Here is a 22610-nt window from a genome sequence, read left to right on the forward strand (position 1 = left end):
ACTTACAGGAATGTCATAGCCAAGTTTTAAAACTCCTCGGTTAAGGAGAAAACATTGCAAGAAACAATGAAAAACAAACAAACAATTGAAATACTATGGAAATACCGTCAGGATTCCACAAGATCTTGCAGCTCCTAGTCTAACAGACCATAGGTCTTGGAACACTATATTTTGAAGAGCAAAAGAACTAAGGTTGCGTCCAAGAATAACATACTCAGCAAAGTTGAGTATAATCCGGATTTTAAAAAAAATAGACATTTGATGAACTGAAAGATTTTCAGGTATTTGTGACAAAAAGACCAGAACTCAATGGAAAATTCAATATAAAACATCCAGAGGAAATATAAGGAAAACTGTAAAGACTATAAGGCACTGATTAAGGTCAAACTGTTTATTTTACACACACACACACACACACACACAAACGATATCAGTATTTTAAAAACTGTCATCATTACTCAGGTAGTCTGAAAGAAAGGTTGGAGCTGAGTTGTGTATGATGGCGAGATTCTAAAAAAATGGTGTAGGAAAATGTAAAAGGGAACAATTATATTATAAAAATGGGGTGTGAAAGGAAAGATTAATAGAGGAAGCAGGTGGGGGTGGAGGGCTGGTAATGTTGGAAACTTATTCTCATCTGGGTTGAAGAGAAAACAACATGTACATCTGGAAGAGTGCAGAAGTCTTCTAAACACATAAAAGGTGAGAAAACTGGGGGGCAGGATGGGGGAGATACTTCTAGAGTGGTGTGTAGATTGGGATTTGGGAGGGTGGGGTAGACTTAGAGGTGCGGGTGGGATGAGGAGTGGGAGGGTGGGGGGAGAAGATAAAATAACAAGGACAGGGTAAAAAGAGAAGCTGAGAAAGAAAATAGTGAGTAAAAATAAGATGGAGGGAAATTCACAAATAGAAATTACAACTGAATGTAAATGGGATATTTATAGAGGCTCTCTTTGTGGTGGCAAAGAACTAGACATTGCAGAGATCCCCATGAATTGGGGAACGGCTAAACAAGTTGTAGCATATGCGTGTGATAGAATATTACTGTGCTATAAGAAATGAGGAGCTCAATGATCTTACAAAGGCATGGAAAGACTTTCATGAAGTGAAGGGCAAAGTGAGCAGAACCAGGAGAACACTGTATACAGTAACAACAATACTGTGTTAAGAATGACTTTGGGGGCAGCTAGGTGGCACAGCAGAGACAGCACCGGCCCTCGAGTCAGGAGAACCTGTGTCCAAATCTGGCCTCAGATACTTGATACTTACTAGCTGTGTAACCCTGGGCAAATCACTTAACTCCAACTGCCTCACCAAAAAGAAAAAAAAATGAATGAACAACTAAGTTATTTTAACAACTATGAATCACAAATTAAGAATAAAGGACAATGGAGAACGACACTGCATCCAGAGAAAGAACTGACAAATAGAAGGATGTATAGAATAATTTTATATATGTATACCTATTGGTGTCTAATGGTAGCCATTTCTGGGGCAGGGGGAGGGGGAGGGAAGAAAAAAGGGAAAAAAAGGAAATTTACATGATAATTTTATTATATATTTAAAAGGAAGAGCAAGTTGTACATAAAAAACTTGCAGTTTCATGTGAGAGTTACATATACAATTTAACCACTAGGGCTTTATGAGACTTTTGAAACAGCATTTTCTTAGGAGGAAATAAAAATGTCCATCCCTGTCCTAAATGGTGGCTTCAGAATAAGATGATAGAACTCATCTGGCCTCATTCAATCATCAACTATGTCTAATGCTATGAAGTTCCTTTGTCTGACAGCCATGCACACCTGGGAAGGGCCATAATCCTGGGAGTGAAAGAAGAGTAAATTGGGCCTCTGAGCACAACCAAACTGTGCTAACTAAAAGTTCATAATTATAAATGTTTTAGTAGTCTTTAGCAGCCTAGGCTACTGCTAAAAGGATAGCCATAATTGGAGATGAAAATACCATGGAACTGGAATTCATGCTGTCTTCAAGAAGGAAAAGCATTTCTGAGTTTGCTTAACAGAATAAAGCAACTTAACTCCCAAGTGGTCCTTTCATTATTATAAATCTATGTTGGGGAGAAATTATTAACAACGAAAGGAATGTCCTAGAGGGGAAAAGAATCCCATACACTTTTTCCATCTATAATCAGAGTTTGTTTCATTCTTGATAAATAGACTCAATTGTATAGTAATATTTACCACATTCTCTTTTAAGCATATAAGAAAACAAGATATAAAATGTTTAAATTCATATTTAAAGTATTTTGTAAAATAAAATTAGACCAAAAATACTTGACATCTAGAAAACTAAATCTGAACTCAACTAATTTATTTGGGATAACCCAAACAAATGAACAAAAAAGCAAATGCTTGTTTCTTTTAGTCATGTAAAAATACTAGATAGGAAAAGATAGCACAGTACTTGAGCACAGTTCTTTGTAGAATTGCAAATAGGAAAACAGACTGTTAGAACGTACATGGTCAGACTTGCCTGACTGCGAGTTTTAAGGGAGGGGAGGCAGCTACTGGGGCAAGGGAACTGCCTATGATTAAACTTTTCTTTCCTTTCACCACACACATACAGTATATCAAAGAATTCCAAGAGACTACTACATCTTGGGAGCTTCAAAAATCACTCGTCAAGCAATCCAGCTACTTATAATAATTTATTAAAGGTCCTAAAACAAAGATCAAAAGGAAATATATCCAGCATTTATATTCAATCCCTCAGTGCCTGATGACTAATTTGTAAAGGAGTGCAGAAATCTTCACAAGTGAAGCCAAAATCATTTGAGGACACTTTGATATAACGCCACAAAGGATGTGAACAGGAAGGCAGCAGGAGCTGCAAATGGCTAAGTTCCATTAAGTGTACTAATAAAAGAATAATGGAATTTCCTTTAACTATGAATAAAATTGCTAGGAACAGGAAAAATTTAGACAAGTGGCACGACATTTTTCAGCTTTTTGCATTTGCTCCTTCTATTCTAACTTTATCAAATACTGCATTAATTAAGTGGGTCCATCTATAAAATGCAGTGTTTTCTATCAGAAATCCTGCCAATTTCATTTATTTTTCTTCTTTTCAAGCTTTTCAGTCTAGACCCTACTGTTTGCACTGCTAGACACTGGGAATAGCTTACAATGGGAAAAGAATACTTTGAAGTGACTGATTTGGTTTGAAAATGTAATTTGAAACTATACATTTAAAAATATGAGTCTATATCTACATAGTTATACACAGGATAACATTCCCTTGGATAAGTTATTAGAACTCAAAGTCAGCTGGGTAACTATGGAAACACTAGAAGCTATCTAAACATTCATTTTTTATGAACAACTAAAAAATTATTTCCTGAATCAGACATTTGTGTTTTCAAATGAATCCTGAGAGAAGAGCAGAGCACTTTTGATAGGCAGAAATTTCCAACATATCCTGTCCCACATAAATGTAGAGAGAGAGTTCATACCCACATTAGCATATCAAGCATATACCATTTTTTGTTTTGCTTCTGAAAATTAAATTAACTGATCCTATATAACAATATAATGTCTTGAAAGGTTTTTTTTAAACAAAAAATGCACAAATCCTTCAAGAAACAGAAATTGCTAGTTGAAAGAGACTACATTATCTATCTATCTATCTATCTTCCATGTTCATTAATAATTATGCAACTTCAATGAACTGGAGGAACTCTCAAATTTTTCTCTGATCATAATTTCCTGATTCTAAGTTTCCTGCCTTCACAAGCTTGACTCTACCACACAATGTCCTCTGCCCTTGAATATCTTGCCCCCACCTCCTATTGCTGCTTACATCTCACCAAATCTCTAGCCTAGGTTTCTTCCAACATCTGCCTTTTTTATTCTCATTTTACCTCTGAGAAAATTGTGTAACAGAGGTGAAATGACTTACCCAAGTTCACATATAATTAACTGGTGGCAGAACAGGAATTAGAATTCACATCTCTTGACTTTCAATCCAATGCTTTTTTTTTATAATACTTGTTCAGTGAAGACATGGTACTAAAACATTCTATCTAAAGCAATTATCACTAATAGTGATAAATATTTAGGTAAAATTATTGCCAAAGTATATTTCTTCTAATGTTGTTTCACTGAGGCATTTTAAAAAAATTTTAGTAAATCCAATTTCTGTCTTAAACACTTGAGAACCAGTACCTGACAATCAATGATGAATATTTCATTACCATTCTGGGAAGCCAAGATCACTCACTGGAACACTCTGAGATTTCAATAATAACCTGCTTATTAGGTCAAAATAACAGGTGCAACACAACTAAGTTTCAGATGTAGAGATTTGGATTCAGAGATAAATGACTTTAGTTTGAATCCTTGCTCTAATACTTCCCTTATCTGCTCCTTTGTCAACCCTCTCTAGGTCTCAGTTTCCTTATCTGTAAAATGAGGGATTTAGACTAGATGACCTCTAGGATCACTACTGGTTCTAAATTTTATCCTGTAATTTGCAATCATTTTAGTAAGAGCTTAAGGACTATTAAATTTTAAACTTGAGAATAATGATATTTAATAATCATATTAGTTTATCTTCTATTTTTTCAAGATTTTACAAAGCATTTTCATATATATTATTTTCTTGAAACCATCCTGTGAGGCAAAGTTATTACCTCCATTTTGCAGATGAGGAAACTAGTTTCAGAGAAGTTAAAAGACATACCCACGATGATCAAGCTAGTAAGTGGCAGGGAAAGTCCTCAACTCCCCCCAAGGTCTTCTGAGTCCAAACCTAACGACTCCACTATGACTGGCATATCTTACCTTTTATGTTATTGAACATTATGCCATAGTAGCTCAGAAAAATTTACAGTACTGAGAAGATGCTTTTCTTACCTTATGATCATATGGATTATATGAATGAAACAGCTGAGAAAGGTCTTTTGTCCGTTGCTTTTTCTGTAAAATGAAAAAAAAAACAACAAACCCATACATTTTAGTAAGCAGATGGCAAAAATAGCAAAATAGTAACTAGATTATAAAAATATATTTCATTTAGACGATGTGTTCATGTGACATTTGAGTAGAGCTACTGTAGAAATCCTTGCATGACATCATCTAGGGGGCTTTAGCCCCAGTCTGTAGAAATCATTCTGGGACATAGTGTATAGTCTGAAACAGTCACCACTAGATGACGCTTTAGTTTTATGACCAAGGTCAGGTTATCACTCCAAGTTTTGCTATTAGAATTTAGTCAGTATACCTTTAAGGTTCTCTGTTTGATAATAAATTTCTTTGTTACCAACAATAATATACATATAAGAGAGAAAAAAACAGAATATAGGAACAAAATGTAAAATAGAAAGAACCCTAAAAAAAAAATATATATATATATATGTGTGTGTATATATATATATACATGTGTGTGTGTATATATATATACATATGTACATACATACATACATACATACGTATACACATATGTTTTCTAAGTTAGCATTTTAATGACTACTACTCCGAATTAAATACTAGAATATAGAATGCTTCTACCTTAAAATTATAGCTCATTCAAAAGTCACTTTAGAGCTCACAAGTCAGTCCTCTGTCCCAGCTGTTTCCCAGTGCTGATGCAGATGCTTGCCTGAACTTGCCAACTGCTCCTGAAGTCTGTTGCCTCAAAGGCTGGCAGACTCTCTAACGATAGGTAGTTAAGCTATCTATCTATCTATCTATCTATCTATCTATCTATCTATCTATCTATCTATCTATCTTCCATATTCACTAATAACTATGCAACTTCAATGAACTAGAGGAACTCTGAAATTCCTCTCTGATCACAATTTCCTGATCATAATTTTCTGATTCTAAGTTTTCTGCCTTCACAAACTTGACTCTACCATACAGTGTCTTCTGCCCTTGAATATCTTGCCCCCACCTCCTATTGCTGCTTACATCTCACCAAATCTCTAGCCTAGGCTTCTTCCAACATCTGCCTTTTCTACCTAAGGAAGTCATATAACTGTGCTGATTGGTTCCACTATAAATTTATGTTCTCTAACATCAACTGGAGCTGCCCCATTGTGCAGCAATCATTTTATTTATTGCTGACTGACTTCCCATCATTCTCTGCCATGACTGTTGCAAACCTTATATGTTCTCAAGGCTCCTATATCATTACTCTCAACTCCCCATTCCCATCCCTGGCTGACAAAGAAAACTGAAAAACATCTGCCCTGTGCTCTCTCTTCTTTCCTTTCCACAATTTAAAATCTTTTTATATCATCACCATGTTTTCTACCTTTGTTCCAAGAAAGAAGAGACCTTTCTTCTTGCCACTGTTGAACCCTCCACTTCTATTCTTGATCCCATCCACTTCTATTTCCTTCAGGAGTGCTTTGTTCATTCACTTTCTCATCTTCAATCTCATTTTACCTTCTGGCTTCTTCCTCACCACCTATAAACATGCCCAAGAATCTCTATACCTTAAAGGATCTTCATTTGATTCTGTGATTCCTTCACCTATTTTCTCCCTTTTACAGAAAGACTACTATAGTCACTGCCCTTCTCATTTCCTACTTATGTTTTTTTAGGGGATTCCCTATAATCTAGCTTCCGAACTCAATGATAAGAATCTTATCTACCCAAGGTAACCAGTGATCACTTAACTGCTAAATCCAAAGGTCTTTTCTCAAACATCATCCATCTAGGTATCTACCACTACCTCCTCATAGAAGTGCTCTATTCCCTTGGCTTGTATGTCCTCATTTCTCTTTTAAATATCATCCTCAGTCCTCAAGAATCTGATGAACATCTTCACCTATATGTCTTGTTGATATTTCAAACTCAATATGTATAAAATGGAACTCATAAAGTTCCTCCTCTAAAATTACTCTTTTCCCAGATCTTCTCAATTTCTTTTGAGAAAACTGCAATCCTCACAGCTACCTAGGTTCACAATTTTGTAATCATCCTTAACTCTCTCCTTTTCCTCATTCCCATATCTAATCAAATGCCAAGTCTTGTTGATTCTATTTTCATATTTATTCCCTTCTCTGCTTTCACATGGCTACTATTTCTCTATTGAAAATAAAAATGAAGTCTAGAGAGGTTAAGTAATTAATACATGGTTAAGCAACAAGTAAGTTTCAGAGAAAAATTCAAATTCATGATATTCCTGAATCCAGGACCAGTAGTTTTTGCACATGATATAACACTGACTCTCAATATCTGAAGTTCTTTCAATTTAAAGAGTGTTACTGAATTTTACAAATATGGATGTATTTTAGACATACCATCTATTAGCCAAGGCATAAAATATTATACATAATATTTATATTATATAAATATAAATAATATATAACATGCATACAGATATAAATAATATTTATATTCTCAGAAGAATGCAGTCCTACTGATTTAATTGCAACTAAATATTGCTATTGATGGACTCTATCTATTCCAACCATTACATATTAATACCTGTGAGCTAAGGAAATAAGACAAGCAATATGCAAATATTAGTCTTATTACCTTAAGGTCATATGATTGAGTTAGCAAGCATTTATTAAATGACAAACAAAGATCTAGGTGGAGAAAAAGAATTAGCAAATTCACTGATGATAATTTTCACCACTTCTATATAAAAATTAAGTGTGCTTGAAATTCTGTAAGTATATTCAAGGAAATTTTATATTTCATATAAAATCATGGCAAATCTTAACCACATATTTTTAGTTGCTATTCTCCTTCACATACCTCCAAAACATTAAGGCATAAAGATTAATTTAGAGTATTTATTACATGACAAGGCTTGATGACAAAATAAAAATTGCAATTCTTCATGAATCTGCTATGTTTTCTTTCTTGTTATAGATCTATGTGCTAGGCACTGTTCTATCCTGGGGATAGTAAGATGAAAATGAAAAGCAAAAGCTGTCCCTGCCCTTAAATAGTTCACCCTTTACTCCTCAAATAGCTCACCCTTTACAGGAGAGGTAGGAAAGAGGAATGCGGTATTTAAATTGATACAATTCGAAATGAGATAGAGAGAACCAATAACCAGGTGGATCATGAAAAGTGGCATATGAGCTGGATCTTGAAAGAAGCTATAGATCCTGAATTGCTCTTATTCTGAAACAAAACTCAAAAAAAAAAAGACATAAGAAGAAGATTGTATATGAATTTGCATTTCATATTGCTTGTTTTAAATTTATAGAAGTATACATAATAATTCCACTTATTTTCAAAATTATCCTTCTTGTCTGTAAAGAAGCTAAGGATTCTCTGAGGTGGAGGTGACAAAGAAATGGATCTCAAGCACAGAGGTTCTGCTAAGGTAAATTTAAGAGAATCCAGCTTCATCTCTACACCACGACTAGGCAGTACAATATGACTTTATGGATGTCTTGATCAATATTATAATACAATTGAATATTCAAGGAAGTCAAGAGCCTCAGATGAAATTCATTAATGGAATCTCTATTATAATAGCAAAATCCCATTTTCACACATTTCTGTTTTTTTAAAGAAATGTCAATTTTGCAAAGTCAACCAATCAACAAGCTTTTAAAAAACAAACAAACAAACCTAGAACCCATTAGGCATTATACTAGGAATGATAAATGCAAAAAAAAAAAAGAAAAAAGAAAAAAATCCCTGCTGTGAAGGTGCTTATATTTTATTGGAAGAGACAATATGTGCATATATAAATAAATATAAGATACATACAAACTCAATACAAAATATTTTTTTGGGTAGAAATAACAGCTGAAAGATCAGCAAAATCCTCGTGTAGCAAGTAGTGCTTGAGCTGGCCTTTGAAGGAAAGTAAAGATTCTAAGAGAATGAGATCAGCACTTCTCACTCACCACTCTCTTGGCTGTGTAGAGGAGTTTTAGGGTGGGGGACACAAAGAGATGAAAAAAGTTTAAGAAAACTGGATAGCAGGAAATACATAATTAGTTATCATAATTGGGAACATAAATGGGATGAAATCACGAAAAAAATGGAAGAGGAGTGTAAATTGTATTAGGAAAATGGAAGCCAACAGGCTGTTGTTTATGAGAAAAATACTTGAAACATAAAGATTCACACACAGTTAAAATAAAGAGTTAGAGGAAAATCTATTATGCTCCATTTGAACTCAAAAAAAGCAGGGGTATCGATTATCATGTCAGAAAAAGTAGAAGTAGACTTGGTTAAAAGGGGAAAGTACATTTTGCTTAAACACACAGACAATGAATTAATATCAATATTTAACACATATGCACCACATGACACAGCATCAAAATACTTGAAGGAAAAAAAATTTAAACAAATTGTAGAGAGAAATAGACAGTAAAATTATAATAGTGAGAGACTTCAGTGTACCTCTTCCAGATATAGATATAATAAATTAAAATGACAACCACAACAACAGGGAGGAGTACATGGAGGCATGGAGGACAGCCAGTGCAAAGGAATGGAGGCTATTTACAGGGAAGAGCAGCTGTGTCACTTAAGCTGCAACAAAGAGTTTATGAAAGGAGCAAAGGTAGAATAAACTTGGAAAGGAAGGCTGAAAGACAGATCATGAAGGACTTAAAAGGCTCAACAGAGAAGCTTGTATTTTCCTGTACTGGCAAGAATGAAATAGACTTATTGGTAAAGACAGTGTAAACTATGCTAATGAGTCTTTGCAATCTTTCATACATTTTTAGTGCTCCCTTATTCTCTGAAAGGGGAGAAAGTAAAGTTTTTGTCTCCCTTCCTTATTCAAATAGAAACTTTTCCTTTACAAAAATCTCAGGCTGATTTATCTATGTTACTGACACTTAGGACACTCCCCTGATCATGCAGAACCTGGAGTTGGTTGGATCTAGTTTTAACCTTTAGCTTACTTGCTTCCTATCTCTCCTTCCTCTCTGAAGACTGACATTTCAGCTTAGAGGCAAACTTCAGATTCACATTCCCAAAATAATATAATCCTATGTTCTGACACTTGGCCTTTGTCTGACCCCATAGTTTTGTCTAGATCTTGTTCCTCCCTGGATGGACTTGTCTTGCTCTCTTACTGCCATGCTTATTTGACTTGTCATTTGTGATGATCTAAATCCATCATTTCTCTGATCCTACTCAAAGACCAAAGGGTTTGATCCTTCAGATAACTGCAACACATTTTCTTGGCTAATAAAACTGTTTAACTCTGTAAGCATGGCAGCCTTGGAATGAGTTTCAAAGATGCCACTTGCCCACAAAAGTTTTCATTAGCTAATAATTTTGCCCAACCTTTCTCTGCATGCACCACTTTGGTGCATCAATTTTTGGCTTACACTTCAATCAGAAAGATCATGATGAACACTAACGCTCCCTTTGGTATAAGTACTAAGAAATATCACAAGAAAAAATCCCCAACATTTCCCAAAAGAAAGAACATCAGAGACTACAGAGAACAGACTGTCCTAGGTCAATCAATATTCTTTAGGACAAAAGGCTCAGGAATCTACATTCTTTATACCCTGCAATAAATATCTGGCACATCTTCAGATGCCTACAAGAATCAAGGATCTAGAAATGTTGTTATCACTGGGGCAAGAGAAAAAAAATTCTGGAAATATATCTGAATTTTGATTTACACATCTGATATGTCAATCTGTAGCCAACTTTTGATTATTCATATTATATGCATCAAAAGAACTGTTTACATATTGGTACAAATGAAAATCATAGATATACTGTGAATCTAGGTCACAGTACAGAGTGGTGATATTTTCTGAAGTCTAGTAGTTCTAGCCCCAAGCTGAGACAAAGTCATCTTACACAGTGGCAGTCCCATAATTCCAAAACCATACAGTACCTGGTAACAGAATATTATCTAGATTACATGCAGACATACATGCAGATAATCCAAAAAAAAAACTATGGCACCAAATCTTCACGTATTAGGAATGAAGCAAAAAGAAACTAGTAGCTTTGTACTGTCAATTTTAGTTACAGTCTGAGATCTAAAATTATGAATGGTTTTATTGACAACATAGTAGAACTAGTAACTTCTGATAAGGAGAGTAGGCTTCTAAAGTTTACAGAAACTTCTTGATCTGGAGCTCTCAGAGTTTATAAACCTGTTCATAGCTGCTGATCAGAACCACAGACTACTGAGGTGAGATTCAGTCTGAACTCTCATGACCAGTAGATGAGCATCAGTTTCATACACATAGGTAAGATTAAAAATAATGTATAAAACTTGTTGAGCCCTCCTATTAGAGGTTTTAACTGAAACTAAAAGAGCCAAAAAATGGAATAATTAGGTATTTTCCTATTACATCATATGTAACTATAAATTACCTCCCACTTTTTAACCTGTTAAAACAAACATCTCAGTCATACAATCACCTGTTAATTCTCTAAGTGTTTGAAATGTAAACATGTTAAACAAGTTACATGATGAACTTGCCTTGTTACTACAATGGCCAAAATACAGACTGTAGAGCAAACTCCTTTCACAGAGTGGTATAAGGTACCCTCAAGCCACCTTCTATAATATAAAGGTTCAGTGTGTATGGAGATAAGAGGCTCTTTGAAAAAAAAAGTACATGTTGGGTCCTGCTGTCTCTGTAGGCTACATTTCTGTTTTAAAAAAGGAGGGAGCTACAAATTAGGTAAGCTTTAGATTCCTGAGGTCTTAGAGAGTCTTCACATGCTCATCTTATTAGAATTCTCAGTTGTATTTGTATTGGCTTTGTATTTTGCCAATTGAGGGGCAAGAAAGAGTAGTGAGGAAGGTTTCTTATATTCACATATTTAATCTCTCCTAGGAACAAAAACACATAATAAAACCAAAGGTCCCACTCATAATAAATCGCTATGGTCTTAAGAATATGCATTTTAATGTAAAAAATGGATTTTTGCCCCTAAAGTTTCTTTTTCCAAAATTTTATTTCACTTAGTGTTTTTGTCAGCTCACATAGATTAACTAAATATGACTATAGTCCAATTATGGTTTTGCCCAATAAAAAATAGATTTCATTTTAAAACTTTTTTGCTGAGGCAGTATTTGAATGTAATAAACATTTATAAAGCGCCTACCGAGTAAAAGGCACTGTGGTAAGTACTGAGGGAGCAACCACATTTAATTGTCTTCAAGCAGCCTACAATTTTGTAGGATGATAAGAGAACAACACAGGTAAGTTCCTTGGGAGCAGAGACTAAAAATAGATTTTAAAAAATAACTGAGAAGTATATTCTTTGAGTTCAGCTACTTTAAGTGTACACATTTATTTCTTTACCCTAGGGGATAATAATTAATTTTCTTCTAGGGCAGTGGTTCCCATTTAGTGAGTTTGTGACATCGGTCCGGAGGATTCCCACTAAAAATTCTTTCATGGCACTTTAAGCAGTTAAAAATTGCCCAGTTGTGTTACAAATGTATCTTTTCTCTGCCACAAGCACTAAATGTTTGAAACATTATAAGTTTGTTTCTGCAACAAATTGAAACTATCTTGATCACGCACTCGTCAATTTTAGTGTATATATGGTGATTACATAAAATTCTGAATGCTTTTCACTACGCAATTTCTCAAGCTGTTATCAAATTGTTTCTAAACCACCACAAGGCTTTGACATTTGAGATCAAACTGATTCCCAAAGATCATCAGTGCATATCCTCATTTGCATTCTGTACACTGTACCAGAGCCACTCCTTCATTCCCCTCTATTACCATGTAATTGTCCTCATTAGCTCTGTAATCATGTGATCAAGGTGCTATGAACATTTGCGTTCTTGCAATATGAATGTTAGGCCATTTGAAAACCATGATCATATTACACGCACATTACAAACAATCTTGAAACTACCACAGACCATCACAAATGTTCAACAAAAACAAAACCTATTTCTTCTCATTGCAGTATTAAGGCTGTTTTCCAATTTAAACTTATCCTCCACTTAGGTTAATATTTTTCTATTTGGTGGAGTTCCAAATGAACTGGTTGGCAACACTGGTCAGTCATTTAGTAGTTTCTGTAACAATGTAGCTGCTGTCAGTGGTAGAAGAGAAGAAAGTCATGTTGGAAGGGATTTTCCCCCCTATACTGGATAGTTTCCATATAAATATGTGAAAAACGAAGTAATACATACAGTTGGTCTTTAAATACATTTATCATTTCATATAATACCATTTTTGTTAATTGCTTAGGGAGATAAAATTTTTTAAAAAAAGAATTTCCATCTCTTATGAAATAGAAACCATTTTTGTTAATTGCTTAGGAAAATAAAATTTAAAAAAAAAGAATTTCCATCTCTTATGAAAGAGAACTTGTAAAAATTTCCTACCATATACTTGTGTGAGCCAGCATTTTCACTTTAATTATGTTTAAAGCCAAATTACTGATATAAACTTGATGTAGAACCATTTTGACTGTTTGGTACTGAGCCAAAACCTGCCAACTTTTGTCAAAATTTAAAATTCCAATATTGAAATTAACATAATTATTATGTTAAATATGCTATTTATATTCAATCAAATTTATAACAAAGAAATATAATATGAAGTCTTGCGATATTAGTAAGGATGTATAGTCTTGCTACATTACCTCTTTTAATTCTTACAGAATGTCCTACATAATATTGATAATTATTTTAAAATTTTATATTTAGAGATTTTAAAATTATGAATAGAATAAAATTTGATATTTGACAATTATATAAATTTTGATTTGGAGCTTTTGGGGGCACTTATCGTAGTTATACTGTAAGCACTTAATGAATAAATCTAAAGGAATATCTATTACATTCCTTTAATATCTAAAGGCAAATCTAAAGGAATATCTATTATATTCCTTTAAAAGTTTCAATGGGGCAGCTAGGTGGTGCAGTGGATAGAGCACCAGCCCTGAAGTCAGGAGGACCTGAGTTCAAATCTGGCCTCAGATAAAACATTTGACACGTACTAGCTGTGTGACCCTGGGCAAGTTCACTTAACCCCAACTGCTTAAAAAAAGGAAAAAGAAAAAAAGTTTCAAACCACATTTTGTTGTTGTTGTTAAAATGGGTTTGCAGAACAAAAACCATTGAGGACCACCTGTTGTAGGGGACTTAGTGTGGATTTCTTAACAATAGGAGGAAAAAGTTAACTTTTGCTTAGTGCATTCACCCAGAAACGCAAGAGTTTCTACATATATGACAACACAATTGGCTGTGACGCTACCTCCGGAGCTGACGTCTTAATATTTACGATAACAGATGAATAGGGAAAAAGAAAACCGAAACTGAGGCAAATTATTGGTGATAGTCAATTGCTAAGTTTGGCTTTCTTTCATTTTCTCTGACCACTTTCTGGTATGCCTCTCAAGCCTAGGAAGCAATGAAATGCCTGACCAGCAGACAGTAGAAAGTAAAAGGAGAGAAAGAAAGGATAATTGACAGCCCAGGGAAACAACCTCGAAAGGCTATCAGTTGGGTAAGGCCAGGATGAGAGGAGGTGGGCCGAAGGAACGCCAAGGAACGCCAAGGAACGCCAAGGAACGCCAAGGAACGGTAAGTGACTGGATGTCAGGGACGAGTCAAGAATCCAGAAGTTAGATAGCAACAGCTTAGTCAAAAGGTTAAGGCAGACAATTGGCCTCTAAGTTGGGAAGGCCTGGATTCAAGTCCAGTCTACTTACAAGCTTTGTGATCCTGACAAGTCATCTAACTTCTCGGTGCCCCAGGTCATTCTCTAAGGAAGTAGTAAAGAAGGTGCTGACCAGCAGGGATACAACTAATTTCCATATTGAGATCTACACCATACTTGAATAAAACAACCCAAAACAAATAAGGAGTAGAGGAAGGAAGTTACAACCAAGGGAAAGGAGCAGGAATCAGGGAGCAGTAGTTAAGTATGAGTCAAAAGTCAAGAGTCCTGGGAAGGACAACAAGACAGAGTCAACAGAGAGTAGTAAGGATGAAAGGTAGAGGTCAAAAGTTCAGACCCCAATTTAAAGGCACCCGTGTAAGATGTGGCCTGATTTGCAGGCAGGCTGTTTTCTTTGGGGCTTCTTTTTATAATTTCTGTTAGAGCAAGAAATAGTGTCAGGGTCTAGGAAGTACCAGAGTCACAGCTGAATGGGAAGTTCACTGAGAGGGCTGAGGCTAGAGTTAGGTTTGGACATTCTGGCTATTACTGTTGACTATTATCCAAGTCTAGGATGAACCAAGTCTAGGATGAAAGGTCTTTTACTTTACAGGCATAGAGACAGACTTCAAAAAGGGAGCTGAATTCCTCAGCTGCATTTTGTTCCCACCACTGTTGCCCATATTAGGGAATAGTCCAAGTAAATTATTGTCACTCTGAACAGAACACTACTCTTCCTTTTACAGTTGCACTTCATAATCTTTTATGAGTAAAATCTACTCATGTATATTTTAAAGGCAAGGAGAAAGGAGGGAATACAGAAACAGTCACTTTGAATGAGTATGAATTTGAAAAGAACGATTTGGTGCAATGCTAAGAGGGAGGAGCAAGAACTGAAGGTCTGATATCCAAGATATGTAGGGAATTAGTACCAATAAATAAGGACATGAACATTTACCAATAAATCATTAAAAAAGGATATTAGGTCAGTTCTTAAAATGAGAAAGGTAGGCTAAAAACAACTATATTAAAAATACTTCAAGTCACTTATAATAATAGCAATTAGAATAAAAACAACTTCGAGGTTCCACCTCATGCCCATCATGTCAGCAAAGACGACAAAAAAGGAAAAATTATAAGTGGTGATGGGGCTGTGGGAGGGAGGACAGGCACACTGGTGCATTGTTGGTGGAGCTATGAAGTGGTGAAACAATTTGGGATGCTAATTATACCTCTGTCAAACACTAAACTGTACATATCCTTTAACCCACTGACACCAGGCATACTGCCCAAAGAGGCTAAAGATAGACAGTAAGGACTCATATGTATGAAAATATTTTACATTATGTGAAAGAAAGAACGGGTTGCAATCTTTAAGTTGGGAAGGCTTGGATTCAAGCCCTGGATTATAAGCTTTATGAGCCTGACAAGTCATCTAACTTCTCAGTGCCCCAGGTCATTCTCTAAGTAAGTGGTAGAGAAGGTGCAGCCTGGCCGGGATAGAACTAATTTCCATAATGAGATTTGTCTACACCATCCTAGAAAAAAACAACCCAAACAAATATGGAGTCCAGGAAGTCACAACCAAGGGTGGGTGGAGCATCTACACTAAAGAGATTGTGTCCATTGAAGAAGAAACATATATAAAATTCAAGAGAGTAGAACTCTAATGCATTCTTTAAAATAAGCTAATTTACTCAACCTATTACATTGGTTTTCAAGTTCAGCATTCAGGAACTGCATGACTAAAGACATATTGCTGATTTTTAAATGAAGGATGCAGAGTATATATAAAACACACTTTCAAACTTATGGATCTACCACAGTGATCTGTACACAACTGATGCTCAATAAATGTTTGCTGACCTGAATTAAGTGAAGCAGGCACATTTTGATTACCTTCTCGATTCTCTTGTGCATCGGGAATGGGAGACAGAAAAGGGCAGGGGCAATAATTTACTTGGACTAATCTCTAATACGGGCAACAATGATGGGGACAAAAAAGCAACCAAAAAACTCAGCATTCAATTAGTGACATCTGAAGTACAGTTCCCACAGGATCATAGATTTAGAACTGGAAGAAAACTTATAGTCCAAATCCCCTATGACTTTACAGATGAGGAAACTGAGCTTCAGAAATGTTAAGTGAGTAGGTCTCAGAGCTAGGAAATTACAGAATGAGAATTCAGACCCAGCTTCTCTCTCCAACTTATCTATTCTCTACATCTTTCCAAAGGGAGCATTTGTTTCCAAGAAAAGGTCATTTTCTAGAATCACAGGCATGGTCTAATTCTAAGCCAGAAAGAAGAAAGCTGTAAGAAGACTTAGTTTTGTAATGATACTTACTACTGAAATCAGCAGCAACTAGTTAAGGTTGGTACAAAAGCCAAATTCCTGCAATGTCAATCACAGGGCTATGATGTAGTATTCTACACTGTTAAGGTTATTACACCTTCTTTGTTCATTAGCTTCTATGTTCCACAGGGAAAAATCACTTTACATAAGAATATCTCTCTTTCTAACATCCATAGCAATCAGGTAAATAAGGAAGCTAGAAGAATAATGGGCAAGATTGTCGGTCTGGACCTCTTACATATTACATGTCACCTGAATTAAATCTATCAAATGAAGTAAGCAAACTGCCAAATCAATACAGAAGGGTTTGGTTTTAGTGATGGAAAGTCAGTAAAGAATATGTAAAAGGCAGATGGAATGTATTAAAGGAAGACAATTTTGGAAACAAATGTAGTCTTCCAATTTATAATCTTTATCTCCCATTAAATTTTTCAATGAATCAATTGCAATCAACCAATGCATACAGTCCAGCATCCCAGCTATCTCTTGAACTCTGCAACCAGAGACAAACTAATATACCTTAAATAAGATTAAAAGAATGAGAGCATCCCCATTTGAATAGTAGGAAGACATATGAAAAGTCCCAAATCAACAGCTAAATGCCAGAAAATAACCCTGAGAACCAACAAAATCAAGAAAATGACATAGTAACATTTAAAAATCAAGTCAGTTAACTGACCTGCTCCTCAGGTACTAAATGTTAGCCACAACTGTCAAAACTGATGACACAAGAATAAATATTAGGCCCTATGGAGTTTTTCTGTTCACCCTATAGCCAATGGATTTTGTCAAAGGGAAAAGGTTTAATGTAAATCCCAATGAATATTCTTCAAAGTGAAAATGTTTAATACAAATCTCAATGAATATTCTTTCAGAACAGTTGATTTCTCAAAAATAAATATGCAGAGATTAATTGATGAATACATATAATATCCACATACTACAAGCTTCTGAATGATTATTTCTAAAACTCCTAGTTAGCCTTTCTACCATAACAAATGACAATCTTTACTCTGCCTGGTGAATAGTTGTGGTTTTCTTTTGCCTAGGATTGTAAAGCACAATGAATTTTATAAGGATTGGCTTCATACCCTGAGCTAAAACATCTCAATAAAAATTCAAGTTGTTCCCTTATCATAATCCCTGAAACTGGCATGACAGGGTTGCCTAAAGAGTGATTCCACTTTTAACAACAACAACAAAAAACCCTTTTCACCTTCGTAATAGCAAGGGTTTCTTTCTATCAGAATCTTACTGGTTTGGGTGTATTTTAAAAGTAAGGGTGAGCTGATTTCTATGACTTGTTGGCAATTTATGTCACAAGAATAATGCTTGGCATTTATAAATTACCTTCATCAGGAAAAAAAAACTTTTCAAAAAAGAAAATGCAGGAAAATTACACAAGAAACAGGCTGTGAAAACACAATATTCTGAATTTGGGGAGAATAAATGTAAATTGAAGTTTTTAAAATTACTGCCTTAGGAGTCCATGTATTTCTGTCCTGGAAGCCATTATTAAAATGCCCAATGTTCTACCCTCTCCAAAACATCATTAAAGAAACAATGATTCAATGCATTTTTTATGTCCTTTCAGTTGAGGATTGCAAGAATGGTATCTCAGTCTCTGTTAAGTCCCATTAGAGTTTAAAGCTCATGTAGCAATCCAGAGTCTTATTCACATATGAGAAAAGGAAAAATGATTAAAAAAAAAAAGAATGGAGAAAATAAAATTTCTGTGACCCACAGATAAGCTACTGTACTGATCTAAAATTTGATCAAAACCAATGCTTCTCCTTCATGACCTTGAATAACTCCTACTGTTACTCAATTCGAAGAGAAGCTGGGAAATTGTTCTGTTCCTGATATTGCTGAGTTTCTAGACAAGTCTGCAAGTAGTCTTTATTATGACTTTGTGGCTCTGACCTGGAAGGGCGAAAATGACAATGTAGTTTTCACAACTCTCCTCCTTTCAACACCTAATTTAGAACATACTACCAAAAAACCCAATCATTTCTATCAGCCATATAGCCATCACTGATATCACTCTGTTTTACCACAGCAATAATAAAGAGGCCTAAAATTAATTTCAGGGGTGGCTAAGCTTTTGACTTACCTACTCCTTAGTAGTATGTCAAAAATATACTTACTTTTGGGGGGGGGTGTGTGTATGTATGTGTATGCATAAACACACAAACTTTAGCATTTATTTTTCAGCCTTTAGGACAATAGATCCTTTATTTGAAGGGAAGGCAACTTAATACAAAGTCTAATCTTCATTCTATGTTTGTACTTTTAACATCAGTCAAGTCTTTCTCATGGTCTACTTGTAAGCTTAACACAATAATGGCCAGTGGTTGAGAAGACTTGAAACTGGTTGCTAGTCAGACCAGAAAGGTTTGAAAGGAGAGGCCAAAGAGTCTCTCTTTCACTGTCCCGCTTTACCCTTCCTCTCTAGGTGTTCTTTCAACACTCCTCTGCTGCTATGAGGCTGCTGCTTTAGGCTGCACACACCCTGTCACCCTACCTGATGAATGGGTCCTATGGTAAGCCCTAAACAAGAGTCTAGGCTATTCCTAAAGTGAAGGTCATCCGTGTGCTTTGAAATTAATCTATGCTGATCATTGCTGCTGTTGTTCTGTTGTTTCAGTTGTGTCTGACTCTTTGTGACCCCATTCTTTTTTTTTTTTGGTAAAGATACTGAAGTGGTTTGTCATCTTTTATAGCTCATTTGACAGATGAAGAAACTGAGGCAAACAAGGTTAAGTAACTTGCCCACGGTCACACGGCTAGTAAGTGCAGGACGCCAGAACTGAACTCAGAAAGATGAATCTTCCTGACTCCAGGCCCAGCACTCTATCCACTGTATTGCCCTGATCATTGCTGCTACAACAACAATTTAGAGAAGAGGAACTCAAGGTGCTTGTACTTGTATTACCACCTAGGCTCCTCTATTTGATAAGTAAAGTAGAGCTGGCCGGCACAAATCACATTACCTCAAGAGCCATGCCAAAGGCAACCAACTTTTCTGCCTTAAACTGGGTCCACAATGACCGCAGTCAACTTGCTGAAATTATTCAGAAGACTGCTGCTAGTGACCTTTTTTTGCCCACTACTTGAGAAGTGAAGCATAGTTAGGATGTGGCATCTGTGATTAAGTTATATTTGTATTTGCTCTCCCCAGGGAGGCCATGTGTCTGTTCCTAGCACAGTACCACCTTCTTTCCCCCATTAGTAATAGAAGAAAGAAGTGGAGGATTGGGCCATGTAGTGGAGAAAACAACCTATCTGTCAAAGTGAGATGTGCTATAACAAGTGATTGGCTGCAAATTGGAATAGGAATGGTAAATTTCAGGTCCCATGAAAAGGAAGAATGGTTGAGAAAAGGAATAATTGTTATTATTTTGACTTCTTCCTACTCCATCTCCACCAACATCGTTATGTTACTTTGTTTTCTCTTGGCTTAAAGAAAACTTAACAAAATTTTAACTTAACATGTATGTTTGGAAGTTGAAAAACAGAGGAAAAATACAGTCTTAGCAATTCAGTGATCCACCTGTGAGGACTCTGAAGGAGGCATACGTGGAGATCTTCATATGAGAGTAACAGTTGATGTCATTCAAAGTCCAATTGAGACCATATTGCTACATGACTTTTATTCTGCATAGAAGCTTCTGATTATTTTCATTTAAAAAAGCAATAGAAGAAAGAAAAAGAAAGCAAATGCTAATGAGATATGTATGTACAGAGAACTGATAGCTGAAGTGAAAATGATAAGATTCTAGTAGAAAGTGAGCATTTCCTGCTAGCATATGTGATAGAGAAAAATAAAATTCAGGCATAGTCTGACAATCACCCTAGAGAAAGAAAATTTCACAAGTTTCAGAGGAAAGATAAGTAGTAGCTAATGGATTACAAGGGAAATTAACCCAGGAATGATGGGGGATGATCCAGAATGAAATCCTGAAAACATAGAAGGAAACAATTCCAATGGGGAGGAAAAATAAGATTTGTCTGAAAAGAATGATATAGGCTGACATACGACATAAGCTCAGTAACACATACAGATTTAAAAGATAAATGTACAGAAAACAGAAGAATGGCCAGGTAACAAACAGTGAATGAATATAAAGACATTTCACCATCTTGTAAAAATTGTGTCAGGAAAGCTAAAGCCTGATAGGATAGAGAATTGGGTTGAATCAAGATGAAATTAAATAGAAATAAATTTCCCTCCTTGGAAGTTTTCAAGCAGAAGTTAGAAAAGTCTGTATTAGGTATTTTACAGTGCAGATTCTTTTTGCTGATGTATTGAGCTCCAGTTGGCTGCTGAGGTCTCTTCCACTGCTCACTCTCTACTGCCCCCACCTCCATATTCACTTCCTGGTCCCCTATGGATGATGATAACCCATTTAAACTCATTCATTAATGATAGCATAACATCTACACAGTCATACTCTCACCATTCCAGCTATTATTGCACAAACTACATTCTATCTCCTACTGACAAGTCCTTTGTTCCCCTAAAACCAATCCTCTAACGTCCCACCCAAGATCTACCACCTCTTCCACTGTGCTCTATGGAATGCTCCATAAGCAAGAAATTTCCTTTAATCTTAAACCTTTCCTTTCTCAACTGTCTCATCTTCTTGCACTCACTGAGAAAAGGCTCTCTCCTAATGACAGAGCTTCCCTGTGCATTCTTTCTAGCACTAGTTGCATATGTACTCATCACTAATTGATCACGGTAGAGTTGGAATACTTCTTGCTTTCCACTGTCACCGACTCTCTATCATCACTCAGTAACTTTTTCATAGCTGAGGTTCATTCATTTCATATTTATCACACAATCAAGATTATGGTATAATTATTATTTATTGACTTCCAGGACACTCCTGAATTCAGCACTTGACTCACAATCTTTCTGCCTACTTGCTTGCCCTCGCAGTAGGAGAATCCCTCAAACACCATAACTTCCTAGTTCAACTTACTCATTTCCCATGACCTACTCTACCATGTCAGTTCAGATTCATACAGATGGTTCAATCTTGCTATCCCCCCCAAATGCACTACTTCTGTGTTCATGATCTCTGAAATTCTTTTAGCTGATCCTAATCTGTTGTCATTCCACCTTTCCCTCTGCCTTATAACCCTTAACCCTACCCTTTGTCCTCACTATGACCTTCAATCCCCCAAACCATTATTTTTTCCTAAGTTAACACTCCGATACTGGCTATACTCTTCTCCCCTTTTCCTTGGTTGAATCAGATCAATTCTACATCATCTCTTTGATGAAGTCCCCCAGCCGCTTATCCTATTGCCAGTCTTGCTGCATCAAACTAAAGATAATTCTTACCATCTGTTGCTATTGCTCCTTTGTGTTGGTGAATGAAGCTGGGGGAAACCATGCTGACTGGGCCTACTACTAATTGGGTTACATGATCTCAACTGGGTTCTCACTGTAGCAAAGTAAACCATTTACACCTTCCTAATCTATTCAATATCTCACTTACCACAGTGGCTTTTCTAAATCTTTTCATCCTTCTTCAAATCTCACAGTTCCTCCTCCCTCTACTCTCCACTGAGAAATTGGCCTCATATTTCATTGAAAAATGTTGAGAGAGCTCCCTCTTCTCCTCTCCTCATCTCACATTATCTTCCTTCATCCTTCTCTAACATGTAGAGGTGTCCC

The 22610-nt window shown here is 35.8% G+C and overlaps 1 protein-coding gene across 1 annotated transcript in view; it reads right to left on the bottom strand.

The window, feature by feature from the left end:
- CDKAL1 (CDKAL1 threonylcarbamoyladenosine tRNA methylthiotransferase) overlaps positions 1 to 22610 on the bottom strand; it is a 669650-nt gene that overhangs the window by 146788 nt on the left and 500252 nt on the right. The window contains 1 exon segment of the mRNA XM_020986833.2: positions 4875 to 4937. Within this exon segment, the coding sequence (XP_020842492.1) occupies positions 4875 to 4937 (63 nt within the window).

The sequence above is a fragment of the Phascolarctos cinereus genome, unplaced genomic scaffold (assembly GCF_003287225.1).
Source record: "Phascolarctos cinereus isolate Bilbo 61053 unplaced genomic scaffold, phaCin_HiC Scaffold_4;HRSCAF=312, whole genome shotgun sequence".
NCBI lineage: Eukaryota > Metazoa > Chordata > Mammalia > Diprotodontia > Phascolarctidae > Phascolarctos > Phascolarctos cinereus.